This window comes from Pecten maximus, chromosome 6, assembly GCF_902652985.1.
Source record: "Pecten maximus chromosome 6, xPecMax1.1, whole genome shotgun sequence".
NCBI classification, from domain to species: Eukaryota; Metazoa; Mollusca; class Bivalvia; order Pectinida; family Pectinidae; genus Pecten; species Pecten maximus.
The window spans coordinates 8,189,647-8,210,902 of record NC_047020.1 but is presented as its reverse complement, the minus strand read 5'-3'; the positions used below and the strand labels follow the sequence as shown (position 1 = coordinate 8,210,902).

The window sequence follows — 21,256 nt, the reverse complement described above, 5'->3', positions numbered from 1 at the left end:
CTGATCTAGTACTACTTTCATTTTCTTTATTGATCATTATATCACTGATAACCTGTAACTATACCAACTAGAATTAATAAATGTCCAAATTAAATAATCGATTAACCAAACGTTAACGTTTTAATGAAAATGGTCTTTATTAAAAAAAAAAAGGGGGGGGGAAAAGAAGAACAAAAAAAAAAGGAGAAGAAGAAGAAGAAGAAGTCGTGTACATCTCCTATGCAACTATTTATAATGCAGTGGTTTATAAGCAATGCATTTATCTATTTGTTTCTGTATTTATTTATCTATTTATTACTTATTTCGTTTACTACTATGTCATTTCTTTAAACTAGCAAAAAAGATAATAACGAAATATGCACAAAACAAAAACAAAAAAATACCAACGTAAATCCCACTCCAACAGATAAAACAATGGCCAATATGAAAAACGTCTAAATGCATCCAACGTGTATAGTGGTGTGTTGATTCCTTTCTGAATGATCGTATTTAATCAATTCCTATTAATGATGCTTATGTTACATTTTCTGTGCAAAGCTGTTCATTGCTAATATCTTCATTAAAATTATCTTAGAGCCGAATTAATTACTTGTAGGTTGTGTGGCATAATACACATAAAACAGCGTCACAGCTCTGATATAACCTAATGGGAAAAATTAAATTATACCATATCAAGAGTTGGACACAAAGTACATAACATACCATTCACTTTAATGCTTGATAAGACGTACCTACAGTAAACAGAAAATTATTCTAAACAGTATTAAAAAAAAAACGTGAAAACTGCTAGGGTTATGTAAGTCCCACTGCCATGAGAAGTTGTATCGTCTTAAGTGACACGTTTGTTACGGCTGTGTTCCCATCAGCGACAACTTCAGGGTCTGACTATGTATTCCCCTCAGTGACGAGTACTCGACCTGACTATGTATTCCCCTCAGTGACAAGTACTCGGTCTGACTATGTATTCCCCTCAGTAACGAGTACTCGACCTGACTATGTATTCCCCTCAGTGACAAGTACTCGACCTGACTATGTATTCCCCTCAGTGACAAGTACTCGACCTGACTATGTATTCCCCTCCGTAACGAGTACTCGGTCTGACTATGTATTCCCTTCAGTAACAAGTACTCGACCTGGCTATGTATTCCCTTCAGTAACAAGTACTCGACCTGGCTATGTATTCCCCTCAGTAACAAGTACTCGGTCTGACTATGTATTCCCTTCAGTAACGAGTACTCGACCTGGCTATGTATTCCACTCAGTAACGAGTACTCGACCTGACTATGTATCCCCCTCAGTGACAAGTACTCGACCTGACTATGTATTCCCCTCAGTGACAAGTACTCGACCTGACTATGTATCCCCCTCGGTGACAAGTACTCGACCTGACTATGTATTCCCCTCAGTGACAAGTACTCGACCTGACTATGTATTCCCCTCAGTGACAAGTACTCGACCTGATTATGTATTCCCCCCAGTAACGAGTACTCGACCTGACTATGTATTCCCCTCAGTGTCAAGTACTCGGTCTTGCTATGTATTCCCCTCAGTGACAAGTACTCGACCTGACTATGTATTCCCCTCAGTGACAAGTACTCGACCTGACTTTGTATTCCCCTCAGTAACGAGTACTCGACCTGACTTTGTATTCCTCTCAGTGACAAGTACTCGACCTGACTATGTATTCCCCTCAGTAACGAGTACTCGACCTGACTATGTATTCCCCTCAGTGACAAGTACTCGACCTGACTATGTATTCCCCTCAGTGTCAAGTACTCGGTCTGACTATGTTTTTCCCTCAGTGACAAGTACTCGACCTGACTATGTATTCCCCTCAGTGACAAGTACTCGACCTGACTATGTATTCCCCTCAGTGACAAGTACTCGACCTGACTATGTATTCCCCTCAGTAACAAGTACTCGACCTGACTATGTTTTCCCCTCAGTAACAAGTACTCGACCTGACTATGTATTCCACTCAGTAACGAGTACTCGACCTGACTATGTATTCCCCTCAGTGACGAGTACTCGACCCGACTATGTATTCCCCTCAGTGACAAGTACTCGACCTGACTATGTATTCCCCTCAGTGTCAAGTACTCGGTCTGACTATGTATTCCCCTCAGTAACGAGTACTCGACCTGACTTTGTATTCCCCTCAGTGACAAGTACTCGACCTGACTATGTATTCCCCTCAGTGTCAAGTACTCGGTCTTGCTATGTATTCCCCCCAGTAACGAGTACTCGACCTGACTATGTATTCCCCTCAGTAACAAGTACTCGACCTGGCTATGTATTCCACTCAGTAACGAGTACTCGACCTGACTATGTATCCCCTCAGTAACGAGTACTCGACCTGACTATGTATTCCCCTCAGTGACAAGTACTCGACCTGACTATGTATTCCCCTCAGTGTCAAGTACTCGGTCTGACTATGTATTCCCCTCAGTGACAAGTACTCGACCTGACTATGTATTCCCCTCAGTAACGAGTACTCGACCTGACTATGTATTCCCCTCAGTGACAAGTACTCGACCTGACTATGTATTCCCCTCAGTAACGAGTACTCGACCTGACTATGTATCCCCTGAGTAACGAGTACTCGACCTGACTATGTATTCCCCTCAGTGACAAGTACTCGACCTGACTATGTATTCCCCTCAGTGTCAAGTACTCGGTCTGACTATGTATTCCCCTCAGTGACAAGTACTCGACCTGACTATGTATTCCCCTCAGTGACAAGTACTCGACCTGACTATGTATTCCCCTCAGTGTCAAGTACTCGGTCTGACTATGTATTCCCCTCAGTGACAAGTACTCGACCTGACTATGTATTCCCCTCAGTGACAAGTACTCGACCTGACTATGTATTCCCCTCAGTGACAAGTACTCGGTCTGGCTATGTATTCAACTCAGTAACAAGTACTCGGTCTGACTATGTATTCCCCTCCGTAACGAGTACTCGACCTGACTGTGTTTTCCCCTCAGTAACGAGTACTCGACCTGACTATGTATTCCCCTCAGTAACAAGTACTCGACCTGGCTATGTATTCCCCTCAGTAACGAGTACTCGACCTGACTATGTATTCCCCTCAGTAACGAGTACTCGACCTGGCTATGTATTCCCTTCAGTAACGAGTATTCGACCTGGCTATGTATTCCACTCAGTAACGAATACTCGACCTGACTATGTATTCCCCTCAGTGACAAGTACTCGACCTGACTATGTATCCCCCTCAGTGACAAGTACTCGACCTGACTATGTATTCCCCTCAGTGACAAGTACTCGACCTGGCTATGTATTCCCCTCAGTAACGAGTACTCGACCTGACTATGTATTCCCCTCAGTGACAAGTACTCGGTCTGACTATGTATTCCCCTCAGTAACGAGTACTCGACCTGACTATGTATCCCCCTCAGTGTCAAGTACTCGACCTGACTATGTATTCCCCTCAGTAACGAGTACTCGACCTGACTATGTATTCCCCTCAGTAACGAGTACTCGACCTGACTATGTATTCCCCTCAGTAACGAGTACTCGACCTGACTATGTATTCCCCTCAGTAACGAGTACTCGACCTGACTATGTATTCCCCTCAGTGACAAGTACTCGACCTGACTATGTATTCCCCTCAGTGACAAGTACTCGACCTGACTATGTATTCCCCTCAGTGACAAGTACTCGGTCTGACTATGTATTCCCCTCAGTAACAAGTACTCGGTCTGACTATGTATTCCCCTCAGTAACAAGTACTCGACCTGACTATGTATCCCCCTCAGTGACAAGTATTCGGTCTGACTATGTATTCCCCTCAGTGACAAGTACTCGACCTGACTATGTATCCCCCTCAGTGACAAGTACTCGGTCTGACTATGTATTCCCCTCAGTAACAAGTACTCGGTCTGACTATGTATTCCCCTCAGTGACAAGTACTCGACCTGGCTATGTATTCCCCTCAGTAACAAGTACTCGGTCTTGCTATGTATTCCCCTCAGTGATAAGGACTCGGCCTGGCATTTAACTTCCTGGTTGTGTTAAACTTCCCGGGAGATTTCTAAGTAAGATACGGTTTTCCTAGTATCCTGTCAATGGAAATTCGTCATCGATATTGTCAATGTGGCCGAAGTACACGTGCTAGTGTAACTCAACCAACCCTATAATCACTGTTATATGAGCTGTTATGATAATGGAATATTACTTAACATAATGGCATTGTCCTTTAATGCTTGTTTTGTAAATACATGTATCTTCTTAAAATTGACTTATTGTAATCATTTCCCAGATAAACAGTATTATGGAAGCAGCATTGCCTTTTTACACCTTGTACCGAGTATATTCCGCTACGATAGTTCCGAAGGAACAATGTGTTGTTATATAGATTGCAATATAAAATTGAAAACAAATGAGATATATATATATATAACTCATGTGAGAAAAGGAAAAAATGTACAAGCTGAGAACATTAAAATGTGAGCTATTCTATTTTGCACAGACATAAAAACTCATCTTTATAAGTTACTTACCATATAACACACACACACACACACACACGCACACACACTTATACATTATATATGCTACATGTAACAGTAACTCTTAAAAAAAAGTATTTGTATAAGTACATGTATAACAAAATATCCACCATGAATATGTGTCTGCTAATATTATTGGAACATTGTTATATTCACAAGAAATATTTACTTCAAATAACATGTAATTTAACAAAACAAGTTCCTTTGCATTCAACATGTGATACTAAACAATGCCGTATCAGGTTGATTAAACACCTAACATTTTTTAGATTTTGGAATTAGGGTTTAGTTATTATGTCGGTATTCGTCATTGTTTTTGTTCCAAAACCTGGCACAAGTATCGACTGCCTCCACGTGGACCGTAAAGACCGTATTTTAAACAATACTTCAGAAGACAATAAAACTAGGTGTAAACCGATAATTGCCAAAACAAACTAGGTTTGCGGGATGTCCATAATGACCATGCATAAGGTATATATCAGACAAGTGGCAATGGTCTTTAGTCATGGCGATTTTTGTTTGTGATTGCAACATATTTTTCAGATATAACTTAAAATGAAGCCACATGATGAAATATTCAAAATCTTCAAAACTAAATAGTATGTGTAAGCAATAGACATCCCAATTTTGTGTACATATTCATGACGTCATAACTACTTGCAAAATATGATATCAGTTTTCTCTATGTATGTATATGGTATCATCGTAGAATCAGGTTGTTCATTAGCCCTGGTGAAATTATGTGTTCCTGTGTCTGACGTCATAGATCTGTTCACCTACATGCATCTATGAGTGTTACTTTGTCTGAATTTGTCTCAATAACAATACAATATGTGCTGGCTACTCGTTGATTTTCCTGATGGTTCCGTTGATTTCGATGATGCGGAAAACGCTCACTCGCCCAGAACACCTGGTCTTGTAATTTTACATAATTGGATAAAGAATGACGGTTTCGATTTGATGTTTAAATAATTGCATTTTTTGTAGTCTTTAATAAATGATATTCCGAGTATTTATGACAACATATCACCATGTATAGAATCTAGTCATGTGTATGACATGTGCTTTATTATCCAGGGCGGGAGCCGTATATGTATATATGATTCCGTAATAATACGTCTTAATGTTGCATACATAAAATCTGGTATCAGTGACTTGTCTGACAATTTCATCACAGACAAATTAAATTGAAAAAAAACTTGTATGAAAATGATGAAGCATCTATTGAAACACCTGATTAATGGTGTGTTTATGTTTAACAGGAACCTTATCTGTGTATGTTGACTTTAATTTAAACATGTTATCACCTTAATGTTGAATTACGTCTTTGTAAATAAGAACCAGGAGTGTTTAACGCTTTAAATATAAAAAACTAACACATTATAAACAGATTCATTAACTTCTATTTACCCTACACTACGGCCTGGCAGATCTTATATAGTGGCCTATAATTGGGTTTAGTATAGCATGTGTTTTAGAGCCTACTTATATTGTTAATGAAGGAGTAGAATGTACAATAGCTAAATCTAAACAAATTTTAAAAAAAAAAATGACGATTTTGGAAAGAGATAACAAAACCTAGATATACTTTCCATATTGTGTAATTGGAGTAACCTTTAAACTTTTGTATGGAAAAAAATATGCAAACTTTTTATTTCAAGAACTGGTGTTAACAACATACAAATACCTTGAATATATGTTTTGTTATATATCTTTAGGGATGGAGTTTTGTTTCAATATCTCTTAAACTTTAAAAGAATGTTTGCCTTCTCTGTCATCCTAACGGATTTACATGTAATTGGAAAAAAGTCACGTATCAATATCAAAGATTTGTTATTGTTAAGATTGTTAAGAAATAAACAGATGTCATTGAAAAGGTTGAGGGGGCCTATCTGAAAGTTGTGTAATCATGAAAAATCATTGTGAAAGAAAAATGCACTGGTGTCTCGAACAATCGTATCACAGCTTCTCTGTGCCTCAACACTTGTATCAGCTAATGGTTTGTGATATAACTTTGAATCTAAGGATACAATAAAGTCATTAATATTTGATATGTAAATATGATACACACGTGTCGGATGTTGTGCCAATCATAAGGTCGCATGTCAAGTCGTCAACAGGATTACATGTTGTCTGACAATGTATACATCTAAATGGAGGCATTATTTCAGGTGTATACAGACTTGTCCATGCGACTTGAAGTTGCAGGCATTTAAACAACCTGTTAAAATACTTTTGTTTTAAGGTTTGTACTACACTTGTGTAATAAATATGACCATTATATTAGAGTGACATATATGAGGCATGCACATTTAGATATCAGCCTTGTTATAGCCATTTGCTGTCATAAATATCGTCTTTCTTCTTGGAGAGAAAGATTGTAGAAGATAGATACAATTCGAAATTAAAAGAACTTACATTAGAACAGTCTACTGCCATTGACACCACACGGATAAACGTATAAAATAATTGGAGATAAATAATTGATTTATTGTTGAATTCAAAATTCTGATTAGAGAACGTCGATATATTTGTCAAGTTTTAGGCGTTTTACTAATATAAGTATCTTACGAAAAATGGGATTATTTGCTCATGTTAAAAAACTTGCTGAACAGAAAGTCCTGCATTGTATTTTACTTTCTGCTACAATAACACATTCAATACAAATCACAAACTGAAAACATTGCTGTTTTGGAATTTCCAGAGCAACAATGTTTTCATTCTTTAGTGAAAGTATACAAACAGAAGTCGTTTTGCTATATATAAAAGGTAGAAACCCGAACTTGTCATAATGGCCGATTCCTTAATGTACGAAATGGAAGGGACGAACTTATCTTTTTAATGCTGGATTAACCACTCACGCTCTATAAATCCTGGGTTAGCAGATAATCCAACGTCATCCCTAGGTATCATAATAAATCAAATAATAAATATTTTACAATTTGACCAAGAAATTCGATGTTACGACCCGTAAAAAGAAACAGGTGATAAGTAAGGGATGCGTTTTGTTAAAGGTGAAAACAAATTGCGAAGGGCTGGTCATGTTAGGTAAACATGATTTTATTCAAATAAACTTACACACAACATATACAATAACAGATTGTAAATATTTCATTTTCTATAAAAAAAAAATCACCCAGCAAACTAACCAACAGTCCATCCATCCATTTTTTCTTTGAAAGTTTCGATACGGTTTTAAATAAAGATAAGTCGAAGATGATCCATTGAGCACTACGGCTGAAAATTGTAGTTCCTTATATAAATGAACATCTTATAAAATAATAGTCCACCTAGTAAAAATGTTATCCCCATTGTAAAAATTACGAAGCAAAATCCTCTTCAACTGCCTCTCCGGGAACATTTTGTCCTATTGCATTTTCTGACACTCCCCCCTTTTCTGTGATTCGATACATTTGAAGAGCATGGTCCTCTGTCGTATTTGCTGGAGGTGTGGGTGTTTCGATGGTGGGTTCACTGAACCACGACATCAGGGAAATAGTGGACACACTACGCTTATTCTTAAATTTCTTGGAAGCATGTTTGCAAACTCTGCATCAAAGAAAAAAGTATACATATATTGAAATGTAAAACAAACTCTACTTAAAGAACAATGCGGCAAACTTATCTTAATAAATATTTACATTGAACACAGATTTCAACCGGTTGCATTTTGTCGATTTGAGTATCATGCTAAACCTTTATTTGCACTTGTTGCTCATTTTAGCCTGTTAGCACATTTTCAATTAAAACTACCATCTCGTCAATAAGGTTAAATAGACCTACCTTGAATTAAGGAAAGAATGGGACGTAACAGAAGAACATCGGTACATCTATACTTACCCAATAAAAACTGCCATCAAAACCACTACTAAAGTCACAAGCACAACAATGAGTATTGTCTTATCCTTCTTTATGACTGTATATTCAGCACCTTAATTCAAAATCAACATACATATTGTTTAAGAGTGAAAGTGCTTATACGATTTCAAAGATTTCGATAAAAACAACACCTAATCGCGAACACATTAATCAATCGTTGATATTGTTATTTATCTGTTTCTGATGTACGATATATATATATCCGTGCGAGTAGCCCTTTTTACAAAATATTGTGTTAGTACCGTTTTCATTGCTGCGTGTTGTCGTTGAACCGCCGGTAAGAGTTATTGGACCATCCGTTGATGTTGCTCTTACTGACGTTGTTTCAGCTGTCGTGTCAGTATTTGGACAGACACCCAGTGAAGTCAAATTGACATCTTTCAAAATATAAAGGACACATTATTAAAGATAGGTATTAGGATGTAGAAGTGTTATGCAAAGATAACTAAGCCCACCGAATGGTCAGGCGTTGGTGGTCCATTCAACACATACATTGCATACTCGTATATGGTAGAGATTCGCCACGTTTTCTTATATCTGCATGCTGTTATATAGATAAAAACTACTAAGCAACATGTTTATTATTTTGATAATGTTATGCAGTTATCGGTAATTGCACACTCACCACTAACACAATATGCATGTGGACAACCACCAGCACTCTTTAAGTAGTATACTCTAAAGGAGCAGCAGTTCTTTACTTGTATTGTAAAGGAATAGTGGCAGGTCGAGAACACTGTTCTCAGGCAGATTTGTCTGTCTACGATTCCCTCTGACTCCTCCGGGATGTTGCCTGTAAGATCAAATAGGATGTAATTGTACAGTATTGTTAACACATCGTATTCCCTAGATTAACATATTTTAGATATACATATGAAAAGATGCTGTGTTATTTTTTAATCCTTAGTTTTACCTACAGGTAAGTATTTACCTGTTTGCATTAAGTCTAAAAAAGACCATTATCAATATCAAAACAAACTACAAGTAAATTCAAACTGCTGGCGTTCAGAGACACACCCGTTTGAATTTTTTCAACAAGTCATAGTTTCACATAATATATTTCAACATCATAAAGAAATGACAATCATATTAAAATATGTACATGTACATATCTCTTGTCCCTTACGAAACACGCGTAATAACCAGGTTTTTTTTTTTGTTTTTTTTTGTGGTGGTGGTGGTGGGGAGGGGCGAGGTGGTGGTTGGTTGGGGTGTTTATTTCAATGATTACTTACTTAGCAAGGTTTCATTTCTATATAGGTGATTTGATACATATATATAATAAACGATATGTTTCTGAGGTTCACATCTCACCATTCATCCACATTTGATAGACCGTGCCACAAACATAGTTTTGAAGCAGCCCGCTGTCGTTTGTCAGGTCTGTCCCAGCATCCCCATCTATACGGTACCATTTCTCAGTGAGTGTCGCGTCACATTCCGCATTATCATACTCGGATTCTGTGTGTGAGGGCGATCGTTTGTAGTCGGCGAGGAAATTCTCGTACGTCTGGCATGGGTCTGATAGAAAAAATATCAAAGTCATAACAAATAAAGGGGTATTGAATAATAATATCATAACCAGTCAGAGTATCAAATAAACATCATTACCAGTCACAGTATCAAATAAACATCATTACCAGTCACAGTATCAAATAAACATCATTACCAGTCACAGTATCAAATAAACATCATTACCAGTCACAGTATCAAATAAACATCATAACCAGTCACAGTATCAAATCAACATCATAACCAGTCACAGTATCAAATAAACATCATAACCAGTCAGAGTATCAAATAAACATCATAACCAGTCACAGTATCAAATAAACATCATTACCAGTCACAGTATCAAATAAACATCATAACCAGTCACAGTATCAAATAAACATCATAACCAGTCACAGTATCAAATAAACATCATTACCAGTCACAGTATCAAATAAACATCATAACCAGTCACAGTATCAAATAAACATCATAACCAGTCAGAGTATCAAATAAACATCATAACCAGTCACAGTATCAAATAAACATCATTACCAGTCACAGTATCAAATAAACATCATTACCAGTCACAGTATCAAATAAACATCATAACCAGTCAGAGTATCAAATAAACATCATTACCAGTCAGAGTATCAAATAAACATCATAACCAGTCACAGTATCAAATAAACATCATAACCAGTCACAGTATCAAATAAACATCATAACCAGTCACAGTATCAAATAAACATCATTACCAGTCACAGTATCAAATAAACATCATAACCAGTCAGAGTATCAAATAAACATCATAACCAGTCACAGTATCAAATAAACATCATAACCAGTCACAGTATCAAATACACATCATTACCAGTCAGAATATCAAATAAACATCATTACCAGTCAGAATATCAAATAAACATCATTACCAGTCACAGTATCAAATAAACATCATAACCAGTCAGAGTATCAAATAAACATCATAACCAGTCACTGTATCAAATAAACATCATAACCAGTCACAGTATCAAATAAACATCATAACCAGTCACAGTATCAAATAAACATCATTACCAGTCACAGTATCAAATAAACATCATAACCAGTCACAGTATCAAATAAACATCATAACCAGTCACAGTATCAAATAAACATCATAACCAGTCAGAGTATCAAATAAACATCATAACCAGTCAGAGTATCAAATAAACATCATTACCAGTCACAGTATCAAATAAACATCATAACCAGTCACAGTATCAAATAAGAATCATAACCAGTCAGAGTATCAAATAAACATCATTACCAGTCACAGTATCAAATAAACATCATTACCAGTCAGAATATCAAATACACATCATTACCAGTCACAGTATCAAATAAACATCATAACCAGTCACAGTATCAAATAAACATCATAACCCGTCACAGTATCAAATAAACATCATAACCAGTCACAGTATCAAATAAACATCATTACCAGTCAGAGTATTTAATAAACATCATAACCAGTCAGAATATCAAATAAACATCATTACCAGTCATTACTACCTAAATAAACGTTATCATTACTACCTAAATAAACGTTATCATTTCTACATATCTAAACGTTATCATTAAGATATATATAAAGGTTAGCATTACGTTATAAACGTAATGATTACTATATATATAAACGTTATGATTACTATATTTATATATAATTAATTTTCTTTGTTTTCATGGTAAATACTCAAATGTGATTGGTCGAAAAATTCTTTTCATTTCTATGAAAGAAATTCCGAGAATGGCGCGAAAATGTGACGTCACAATACGACAATTGACGTTGCGTATTGATTTGAGAAAAACAATCCCATTTAAAACCAGTAAAATTGTACATAAAACATGTTTTAAATTAAAAAATCATTTTCAAAAATTAATTATAAGCGTTGATGTCAATTATTTTTAAGTTTCATCGGGGTATGAAACAAATTTTGTTTGCAAACTGCTGTAAGAATCCGCTACGCGGATTCATACAGTTTGAATACCCCGATGAACCTAAAATAAAAATGACATCAATGCTTATATAAACGTTATGATTACTATATATATAAACGTTATCATTACTACATATATAAACGTTATGATTACTATATATATAAACGTTATGATTACTATATATATAAACGTTATCATTAATACATATATAAACGTTATCATTACTATATATATAAACGTTATCATTACTACATATATAAAGGTTATCATTACTATTTTATAAACATTATCATTGGTATTTACCGGTACTGCTGGTCGTTGAAGTCTCTGCCTGCGTTATTGGACCGTCGGTTGATGTGGCTGATGCTGACGTTGTGTCAGTTATTGTTTTCGTTGTTGTTGCTGAAGTTGTGTAAGTTATTGTTTTCGTTGTTGCTGCCAGCGTTGTGTCAGTTATTGTTTTCGTAGTTGCTGCTGAAGTTGTGTCAGTTGCCATGGTTTCAGTAGATGTTGTGTCAGAAGTGACATTAGGACATTCATCAGATGTAGTAACATTGGTGTCTGCTAAAAGATAAAAGGCATGGTTTGAAATATTTGGTGAAGCCTTCATCGACTGCAAGGATATATTGACATCATTTCAGATTAACAAACTCAGTAATCACGTAATATTTGGAAAGCATTAAGTTTCAAAACACAACTTAAACTTTTCGAAAACTCTTGTGCATGGATTTTCCTGTTGTTGCTATAAAGATATACATATTTAGTTACTTGTTAATACCGTTTTACAGAATGATATCAATTACTTGATTCCATCACACACTGATACAATTATCGGTAATTGCACACTCACCACTAACACAATATGCATGTGGACAACCACCAGCACTCTTTAAGTAGTATACTCTAAAGGAGCAGCAGTTCTTTACTTGTATTGTAAAGGAATACTGGCAGGTCGAGAACACTGTTCTCAGGCAGATTTGTCTGTCTACGATTCCCTCCGACTCCTCCGGGATGTTGCCTACATCAGGATAACATGTTATGGTACCTATGCTTACTATTATTTTAAATATGTTGTGTATTGTTCCTTATACTTTTATGAAAACAGATTAAAGAAATAACATTTTTCACATGTACAGGTAAACCTGAAGTTCAGCTCCTGTCGAGAAAAGATTTCATGACCTACATCTGTAAAATCATTGCCGAGTGGATTGATGTATTACAGGTATTATTGTATTTTTGCTTTGTTTCTTTGTACACCTTGTTCTACATAAAGTTTACATTTAATATACATATATCGTTTTAGTGAACTACTTCATTGCCATATTACCATTACAATTTAGCCATCGGCATTGCATACAATGGGTGATCTAAGGCTGTTACGTTAATCGCGTGGGTGTGACGAAATTATTATAATATAAAGCAACTAATCAAAAACATCGTAAAGAATTAACACTAACTTACCACGGCTTTGTGACTGAATTTACAGGACATTACCTAGAGGTCTCGTGAAATATATATAATTCTGCGGAACACATCTCACCATTCATCCACATTTGATAGACCGTGCCACAAACATAGTTTTGAAGCAGCCCGCTGTCGTTTGTGAGGTCTGTCCCAGCAGCCCCATCTATACGGTACCATTTCTCAGTGAGTGTCGCGTCACATTCTGCATTATCATACTCGGATTCTGTGTGTGAGGGCGATCGTTTGTAGTCGGCGAGGAAATCCTCGTACGTCTGGCATGGGTCTGATAGAAAAAAATATCATAGTCATCATACATAAAGGGGTATAAAATAATGTTTTTCTAATCTAAGAAAGAAACCAACTTAAGCGAGTGTGTCTTTTCTAAATTTGAAATTCAGTTAATTCGAGGTTAGATAGAAATGGTAATAGTCCGTCACTTGTTTGGGAACCTCTAAATGTATATAACTGTTCAACGAGGACAGACTTGTGTTTACTTCCATGAGCTAAAATCTTATTTCCCGAGTTGATTACTTTAATATATTTTTCGATTCGATGTAGCCATCACCTTCTGGCGTTAGATTCCTCGTTCAGTTTACAGGTACTTGTTCATAATAATATAGGCATAGTGTTAAATTATCAATTTGTTATTCGTGTTACCGCGCCAACATTCCTATATACAAACGATAATATATAATATATTATTAAATAAACATCATAGCCAGTCATTACTACCTAAATAAACGTTATCATTACTACCTAAATAAACGTTATCATTTCTACATATCTAAACGTTATCATTAAGATATATATAAAGGTTAGCATTACGTTATAAACGTAATGATTACTATATATATAAACGTTATGATTACTATATATATATATAATTAATTTTCTTTGTTTTCATGGTAAATACTCAAATGTGATTGGTCGAAAAATTCTTTTCATTTCTATGAAAGAAATTCCGAGAATGGCGCGAAAATGTGACGTCACAATACGACAATTGACGTTGCGTATTGATTTGAGAAAAACAATCCCATTTAAAACCAGTAAAATTGTACATAAAACATGTTTTAAATTAAAAAATCATTTTCAAAAATTAATTATAAGCGTTGATGTCAATTATTTTTAAGTTTCATCGGGGTATGAAACAAATTTTGTTTGCAAACTGCTGTAAGAATCCGCTACGCGGATTCATACAGTTTGAATACCCCGATGAACCTAAAATAAAAATGACATCAATGCTTAAATAAACGTTATGATTACTATATATATATAAACGTTATCATTACTACATATCTAAACGTTATTACTATATATATAAACGTTATCATTAATGCATACTGTATATAAACGTTATAATTAATACATATATAAACGTTATCATTACTGTATATTTAAACGTTTTCATTACTACATATATAAACGTTATCATTACGATATGTCTAAAGGTTATCATTACTATATATATAAACATTATCATTGGTATTTACCGGTACTGCTGGTCGTTGAAGTCTCGGCCTGCGTTATTGGACCGTCGGTTGATGTGGCTGATACTGACGTTGTGTCAGTTATTGTTTTCGTTGTTGTTGCTGAAGTTGTGTCAGTTATTGTTTTCGTTGTTGCTGCCAGCGTTGTGTCAGTTATTGTTTTCGTAGTTGCTGCTGAAGTTGTGTCAGTTGCCATGGTTTCAGTAGATGTTGTGACATTAGGACATTCATCAGATGAAGTAACATTGGTGTCTGTTAAAAGATAAAAGGCATGGTTTGAAATATTTGGTGAAGCCTTCATCGACTGCAAGGATATATTGACATCATTTCAGATTAACAAACTCAGTAATCACGTAATATTTGGAAAGCATTAAGTTTCAAAACACAACTTAAACTTTTCGAAAACTCTTGTGCATGGATTTTCCTGTTGTTGCTATAAAGATATACATATTTAGTTACTTGTTAATACCGTTTTACAGAATGATATTAATTACTTGATTCCATCACACACTGATACAATTATCGGTAATTGCACACTCACCACTAACACAATATGCATGTGGACAACCACCAGCACTCTTTAGGTAGTACACTCTAAAGGAGCAACAGTTCTTTACTTGTATTGTAAAGGAATACTGGCAGGTCGAGAACACTGTTCTCAGGCAGATTTGTCTGTCTACGATTCCCTCCGACTCCTCCGGGATGTTGCCTACATCAGGATAACATGTTATGGTACCTATGCTTACTATTATTTCAAATATGTTGTGTATTGTTCCTTATACTTTTATGAAAACAGATTAAAGAAATAATATTTTTCACATGTACAGGTAAACCTGAAGTTCAGCTCCTGTCGAGAAAAGATTTCATGACCTACATCTGTAAAATCATTGCCGAGTGGATTGATGTATTACAAGTATTATTGTATTTTTGCTTTGTTTCTTTGTACACCTTGTTCTACATAAAGTTTACATTTAATATACATATATCGTTTTAGTGAACTACTTCATTGCCATATTACCATTACAATTTAGCCATCGGCATTGTATACAATGGGTGATCTAAGGCTGTTACGTTAATCGCGTGGGTGTGACGAAATTATTGTAATATAAAGCAACTAATCAAAAACATCGTAAAGAATTAACACTAACTTACCACGGCTTTGTGACTGAATTTACAGGACATTACCTAGAGGTCTCGTGAAATATATATAATTCTGCGGAACACATCTCACCATTCATCCACATTTGATAGACCGTGCCACAAACATAGTTTTGAAGCAGCCCGCTGTCGTTTGTGAGGTCTGTCCCAGCAGCCCCATCTATACGGTACCATTTCTCAGTGAGTGTCGCGTCACATTCTGCATTATCATACTCGGATTCTGTGTGTGAGGGCGATCGTTTGTAGTCGGCGAGGAAATCCTCGTACGTCTGGCATGGGTCTGATAGAAAAAAATATCATAGTCATCATACATAAAGGGGTATAAAATAATGTTTTTCTAATCTAAGAAAGAAACCAACTTAAGCGAGTGTGTCTTTTCTAAATTTGAAATTCAGTTAATTCGAGGTTAGATAGAAATGGTAATAGTCCGTCACTTGTTTTGGAACCTCTAAATGTATATAACTGTTCAACGAGGACAGACTTGTGTTTACTTCCATGAGCTAAAATCTTATTTCCCGAGTTGATTACTTTAATATATTTTTCGATTCGATGTAGCCATCACCTTCTGGCGTTAGATTCCTCGTTCAGTTTACAGGTACTTGTTCATAATAATATAGGCATAGTGTTAAATTATCAATTTGTTATTCGTGTTACCGCGCCAACATTCCTATATACAAACGATAATATATAATATATTATTAAATAAACATCATTACCAGTCATTACTACCTAAATAAACGTTATCATTACTACCTAAATAAACGTTATCATTTCTACATATCTAAACGTTATCATTAAGATATATATAAAGGTTAGCATTACGTTATAAACGTAATGATTACTATATATATAAACGTTATGATTACTATATTTATATATAATTAATTTTCTTTGTTTTCATGGTAAATACTCAAATGTGATTGGTCGAAAAATTCTTTTCATTTCTATGAAAGAAATTCCGAGAATGGCGCGAAAATGTGACGTCACAATACGACAATTGACGTTGCGTATTGATTTGAGAAAAACAATCCCATTTAAAACCAGTAAAATTGTACATAAAACATGTTTTAAATTAAAAAATCATTTTCAAAAATTAATTATAAGCGTTGATGTCAATTATTTTTAAGTTTCATCGGGGTATGAAACAAATTTTGTTTGCAAACTGCTGTAAGAATCCGCTACGCGGATTCATACAGTTTGAATACCCCGATGAACCTAAAATAAAAATGACATCAATGCTTAAATAAACGTTATGATTACTATATATATATAAACGTTATCATTACTACATATCTAAACGTTATAACTATATATATAAACGTTATCATTAATGCATACTGTATATAAACGTTATCATTAATACATATATAAACGTTATCATTACTGTATATTTAAACGTTTTCATTACTACATATATAAACGTTATCATTACGATATGTCTAAAGGTTATCATTACTATATATATAAACATTATCATTGGTATTTACCGGTACTGCTGGTCGTTGAAGTCTCGGCCTGCGTTATTGGACCGTCGGTTGATGTGGCTGATACTGACGTTGTGTCAGTTATTGTTTTCGTTGTTGTTGCTGAAGTTGTGTCAGTTATTGTTTTCGTTGTTGCTGCCAGCGTTGTGTCAGTTATTGTTTTCGTAGTTGCTGCTGAAGTTGTGTCAGTTGCCATGGTTTCAGTAGATGTTGTGACATTAGGACATTCATCAGATGAAGTAACATTGGTGTCTGTTAAAAGATAAAAGGCATGGTTTGAAATATTTGGTGAAGCCTTCATCGACTGCAAGGATATATTGACATCATTTCAGATTAACAAACTCAGTAATCACGTAATATTTGGAAAGCATTAAGTTTCAAAACACAACTTAAACTTTTCGAAAACTCTTGTGCATGGATTTTCCTGTTGTTGCTATAAAGATATACATATTTAGTTACTTGTTAATACGGTTTTACAGAATGATATTAATTACTTGATTCCATCACACACTGATACAATTATCGGTAATTGCACACTCACCACTAACACAATATGCACGTGGACAACCACCAGCACTCTTTAAGTAGTACACTCTAAAGGAGCAGCAGTTCTTTACTTGTATTGTAAAGGAATACTGGCAGGTCGAGAACACTGTTCTCAGGCAGATTTGTCTGTCTACGATTCCCTCCGACTCCTCCGGGATGTTGCCTACATCAGGATAACATGTTATGGTACCTATGCTTACTATTATTTTAAATATGTTGTGTATTGTTCCTTATACTTTTATGAAAACAGATTAAAGAAATAACATTTTTCACATGTACAGGTAAACCTGAAGTTCAGCTCCTGTCGAGAAAAGATTTCATGACCTACATCTGTAAAATCATTGCCGAGTGGATTGATGTATTACAGGTATTATTGTATTTTTGCTTTGTTTCTTTGTACACCTTGTTCTACATAAAGTTTACATTTAATATACATATATCGTTTTAGTGAACTACTTCATTGCCATATTACCATTACAATTTAGCCATCGGCATTGCATACAATGGGTGATCTAAGGCTGTTACGTTAATCGCGTGGGTGTGACGAAATTATTATAATATAAAGCAACTAATCAAAAACATCGTAAAGAATTAACACTAACTTACCACGGCTTTGTGACTGAATTTACAGGACATTACCTAGAGGTCTCGTGAAATATATATAATTCTGCGGAACACATCTCACCATTCATCCACATTTGATAGACCGTGCCACAAACATAGTTTTGAAGCAGCCCGCTGTCGTTTGTGAGGTCTGTCCCAGCAGCCCCATCTATACGGTACCATTTCTCAGTGAGTGTCGCGTCACATTCTGCATTATCATACTCGGATTCTGTGTGTGAGGGCGATCGTTTGTAGTCGGCGAGGAAATCATCGTACGTCTGGCATGGGTCTGATAGAAAAAAATATCATAGTCATCATACATAAAGGGGTATAAAATAATGTTTTTCTAATCTAAGAAAGAAACCAACTTAAGCGAGTGTGTCTTTTCTAAATTTGAAATTCAGTTAATTCGAGGTTAGATAGAAATGGTAATAGTCCGTCACTTGTTTGGGAACCTCTAAATGTATATAACTGTTCAACGAGGACAGACTTGTGTTTACTTCCATGAGCTAAAATCTTATTTCCCGAGTTGATTACTTTAATATATTTTTCGATTCGATGTAGCCATCACCTTCTGGCGTTAGATTCCTCGTTCAGTTTACAGGTACTTGTTCATAATAATATAGGCATAGTGTTAAATTATCAATTTGTTATTCGTGTTACCGCGCCAACATTCCTATATACAAACGATAATATTACATAAGCGTATCTTACCTGTGGATGAAGAAGTTACGTAGCATATAAAGAGTAGCAAGCAAAGCAGTATCATCGTTTATAGTGTCACAAACTTGATCTCGTTAATAGTTCATCTTCAACAACACCATCTGGTTAATAGTACATCTTCAACAACACCATCTGGTTAATAGTTCATCTTCAACAACACCATCTTGTTGATAGTTCATCTTCAACAACACCATCTGGTTGATAGTTCATCTTCAACAACACCATCTGGTTAATAGTTCATCTTCAACAACACCATCTCGTTAATAGTTCATATTCAACAACACCATCTGGTTGATAGTTCATATTCAACAACACCATCTGGTTAATAGTTCATCTTCAACAACACCATCTTGTTGATAGTTCATCTTCAACAACACCATCTGGTTGATAGTTCATATTCAACAACACCATCTGGTTAATAGTTCATCTTCAACAACACCATCTCGTTAATAGTTCATATTCAACAACACCATCTGGTTGATAGTTCATATTCAACAACACCATCTGGTTAATAGTTCATCTTCAACAACACCATCTGGTTGATAGTTCATCTTCAACAACACCATCTCGTTAATAGTTCATATTCAACAACACCATCTGGTTAATAGTTCATCTTCAACAACACCATCTCGTTAATAGTTCATCTTCAACAACACCATCTCGTTAATAGTTCATCTCAGCAACGCCATCTTGTCAATAGTAAGCATATTGGTAATGACTACCCAGTGTTAACACCATTTGCGTCAATACCACCTTGTTAAATGTTCATCTTTTCTAACTTTGACGATAAAATGTTATAATTCTACATACATGTACTATGTCCTTTGTCTAAGCAATGCAAAAAGGTTCAGTATGTATAATTATACTTCCTGTTAAATATTACTGAGCTCTCTGAATTACAGACATGTGTATGGCGTTACACCAGACAATATCAATCTTGAGGGCTGATTAACAACTGTGGTGTAATTGTGCTGCTTCGGTAATTTTCAAAGGTGACAATGAGATCTATGAATGGTAGTTCTTTCTCATGATTCTATTAAATTGTCATAGCATACTGCAATGATATACTGGTATATACCAAGTTGGTTTGGTTTTGCTTTATTTAACGTCGTATTAACAGCTAAGGTATAGAACAAAATTACATCGGAACATACTTATAGTCAACTGCACACCGGGAAGTAGGACATACTTTGTTTCGGGTCAATTGTTATCCTGTTTAAACTGGTAGCGGTATATTTAAATAAATATAGCATTATAAACATGTGCTATTTGTTTGTTGTCAATAATATGGAACATTCTGATTGGACGCTAGTAGTCGTATGATGCAATTCTTAGACGTTAAGCTGATGCCACACCTGGATGCGTACTGTAGAGTGCTATCGTAGATAACATAATTATCAAGTAGTTTTAAATATGTTCAGAGAAACATTTCCAAGCAAATAAAAATAAACTCGAATCTCGCTTCCCTTGTTTTATTATATTGCATTTCATCATGATTTACTTTATGGATTTATTATATATCGATGTTTTTATTTGACAATGGTAAATCTTCCATTCTGCTATTTCATGACATTATATGTCATGATTCCCCTGACAGTTTGCAAAACAGGACAGGATTTCGAGACAGAGATGCTTGTTGATATACCTGGTAGTTTTTATCTCAGAACCCTGTTTTTCTTTACGTTATATGACCTTGATATACAAGTTTATATTTATTTCACGGTTTTGTTTATTCTTCTGTTTGTTTTCACCAACCCTCGGCTTCCGCACCGTTCTAATTCAACACATGTTGAACAATGGGACATGTAACTGACCCCAATATAATTCGGATCCAGTTTCATCGAGGTGGCTCTTATAGAGATTCACTCAAGCCATAATTCAATATTCATGTAATCAATCTTGTTATGA

At 35.4% G+C, this 21,256-nt stretch overlaps 1 protein-coding gene across 3 annotated transcripts; it reads right to left on the bottom strand.

Annotated features, from left to right (window-relative positions):
• Positions 1-7,563: 7,563 nt before the first annotated feature.
• Positions 7,564-20,168, bottom strand: LOC117328866 (mucin-5AC-like). Of its 3 annotated transcripts, none has more exons than XM_033886451.1 (15): positions 19,340-20,168; positions 18,708-18,914; positions 18,018-18,185; positions 17,480-17,728; positions 16,066-16,272; positions 15,376-15,543; positions 14,838-15,086; positions 13,424-13,630; positions 12,734-12,901; positions 12,187-12,447; positions 9,727-9,933; positions 9,038-9,205; positions 8,655-8,789; positions 8,374-8,464; positions 7,564-8,082 (listed from the first exon to the last, which is right to left on the bottom strand). In XM_033886451.1, the coding sequence occupies exons 1-15, from the start codon at positions 19,392-19,394 to the stop codon at positions 7,854-7,856; spliced, it is 2,769 nt and encodes a 922-aa protein (XP_033742342.1). In that variant the 5' UTR covers positions 19,395-20,168; the 3' UTR covers positions 7,564-7,853. The 3 variants fall into 3 exon arrangements, with proteins under 3 accessions (XP_033742342.1, XP_033742344.1, XP_033742345.1); XM_033886453.1 differs by having other exon boundaries at positions 12,187-12,444; XM_033886454.1 differs by lacking the exons at positions 8,655-8,789; positions 9,038-9,205; positions 9,727-9,933.
• Between the last annotated feature and the right edge of the window lie 1,088 nt (positions 20,169-21,256).

Coding starts and splice junctions, on each gene's coding strand:
- LOC117328866 (XM_033886451.1), bottom strand. CDS start 19,394: ATGATACTGCTTTGCTTGCTACTCTTTATATGCTACGTAACTTCTTCA. Junction 12,448..12,733: donor ACATGCATATTGTGTTAGTG/GTGAGTGTGCAA, acceptor TTTATCTTTTAG/CAGACACCAATGTTACTACA. Junction 8,083..8,373: donor TTGATGGCAGTTTTTATTGG/GTAAGTATAGAT, acceptor TCTTTGATGCAG/AGTTTGCAAACATGCTTCCA.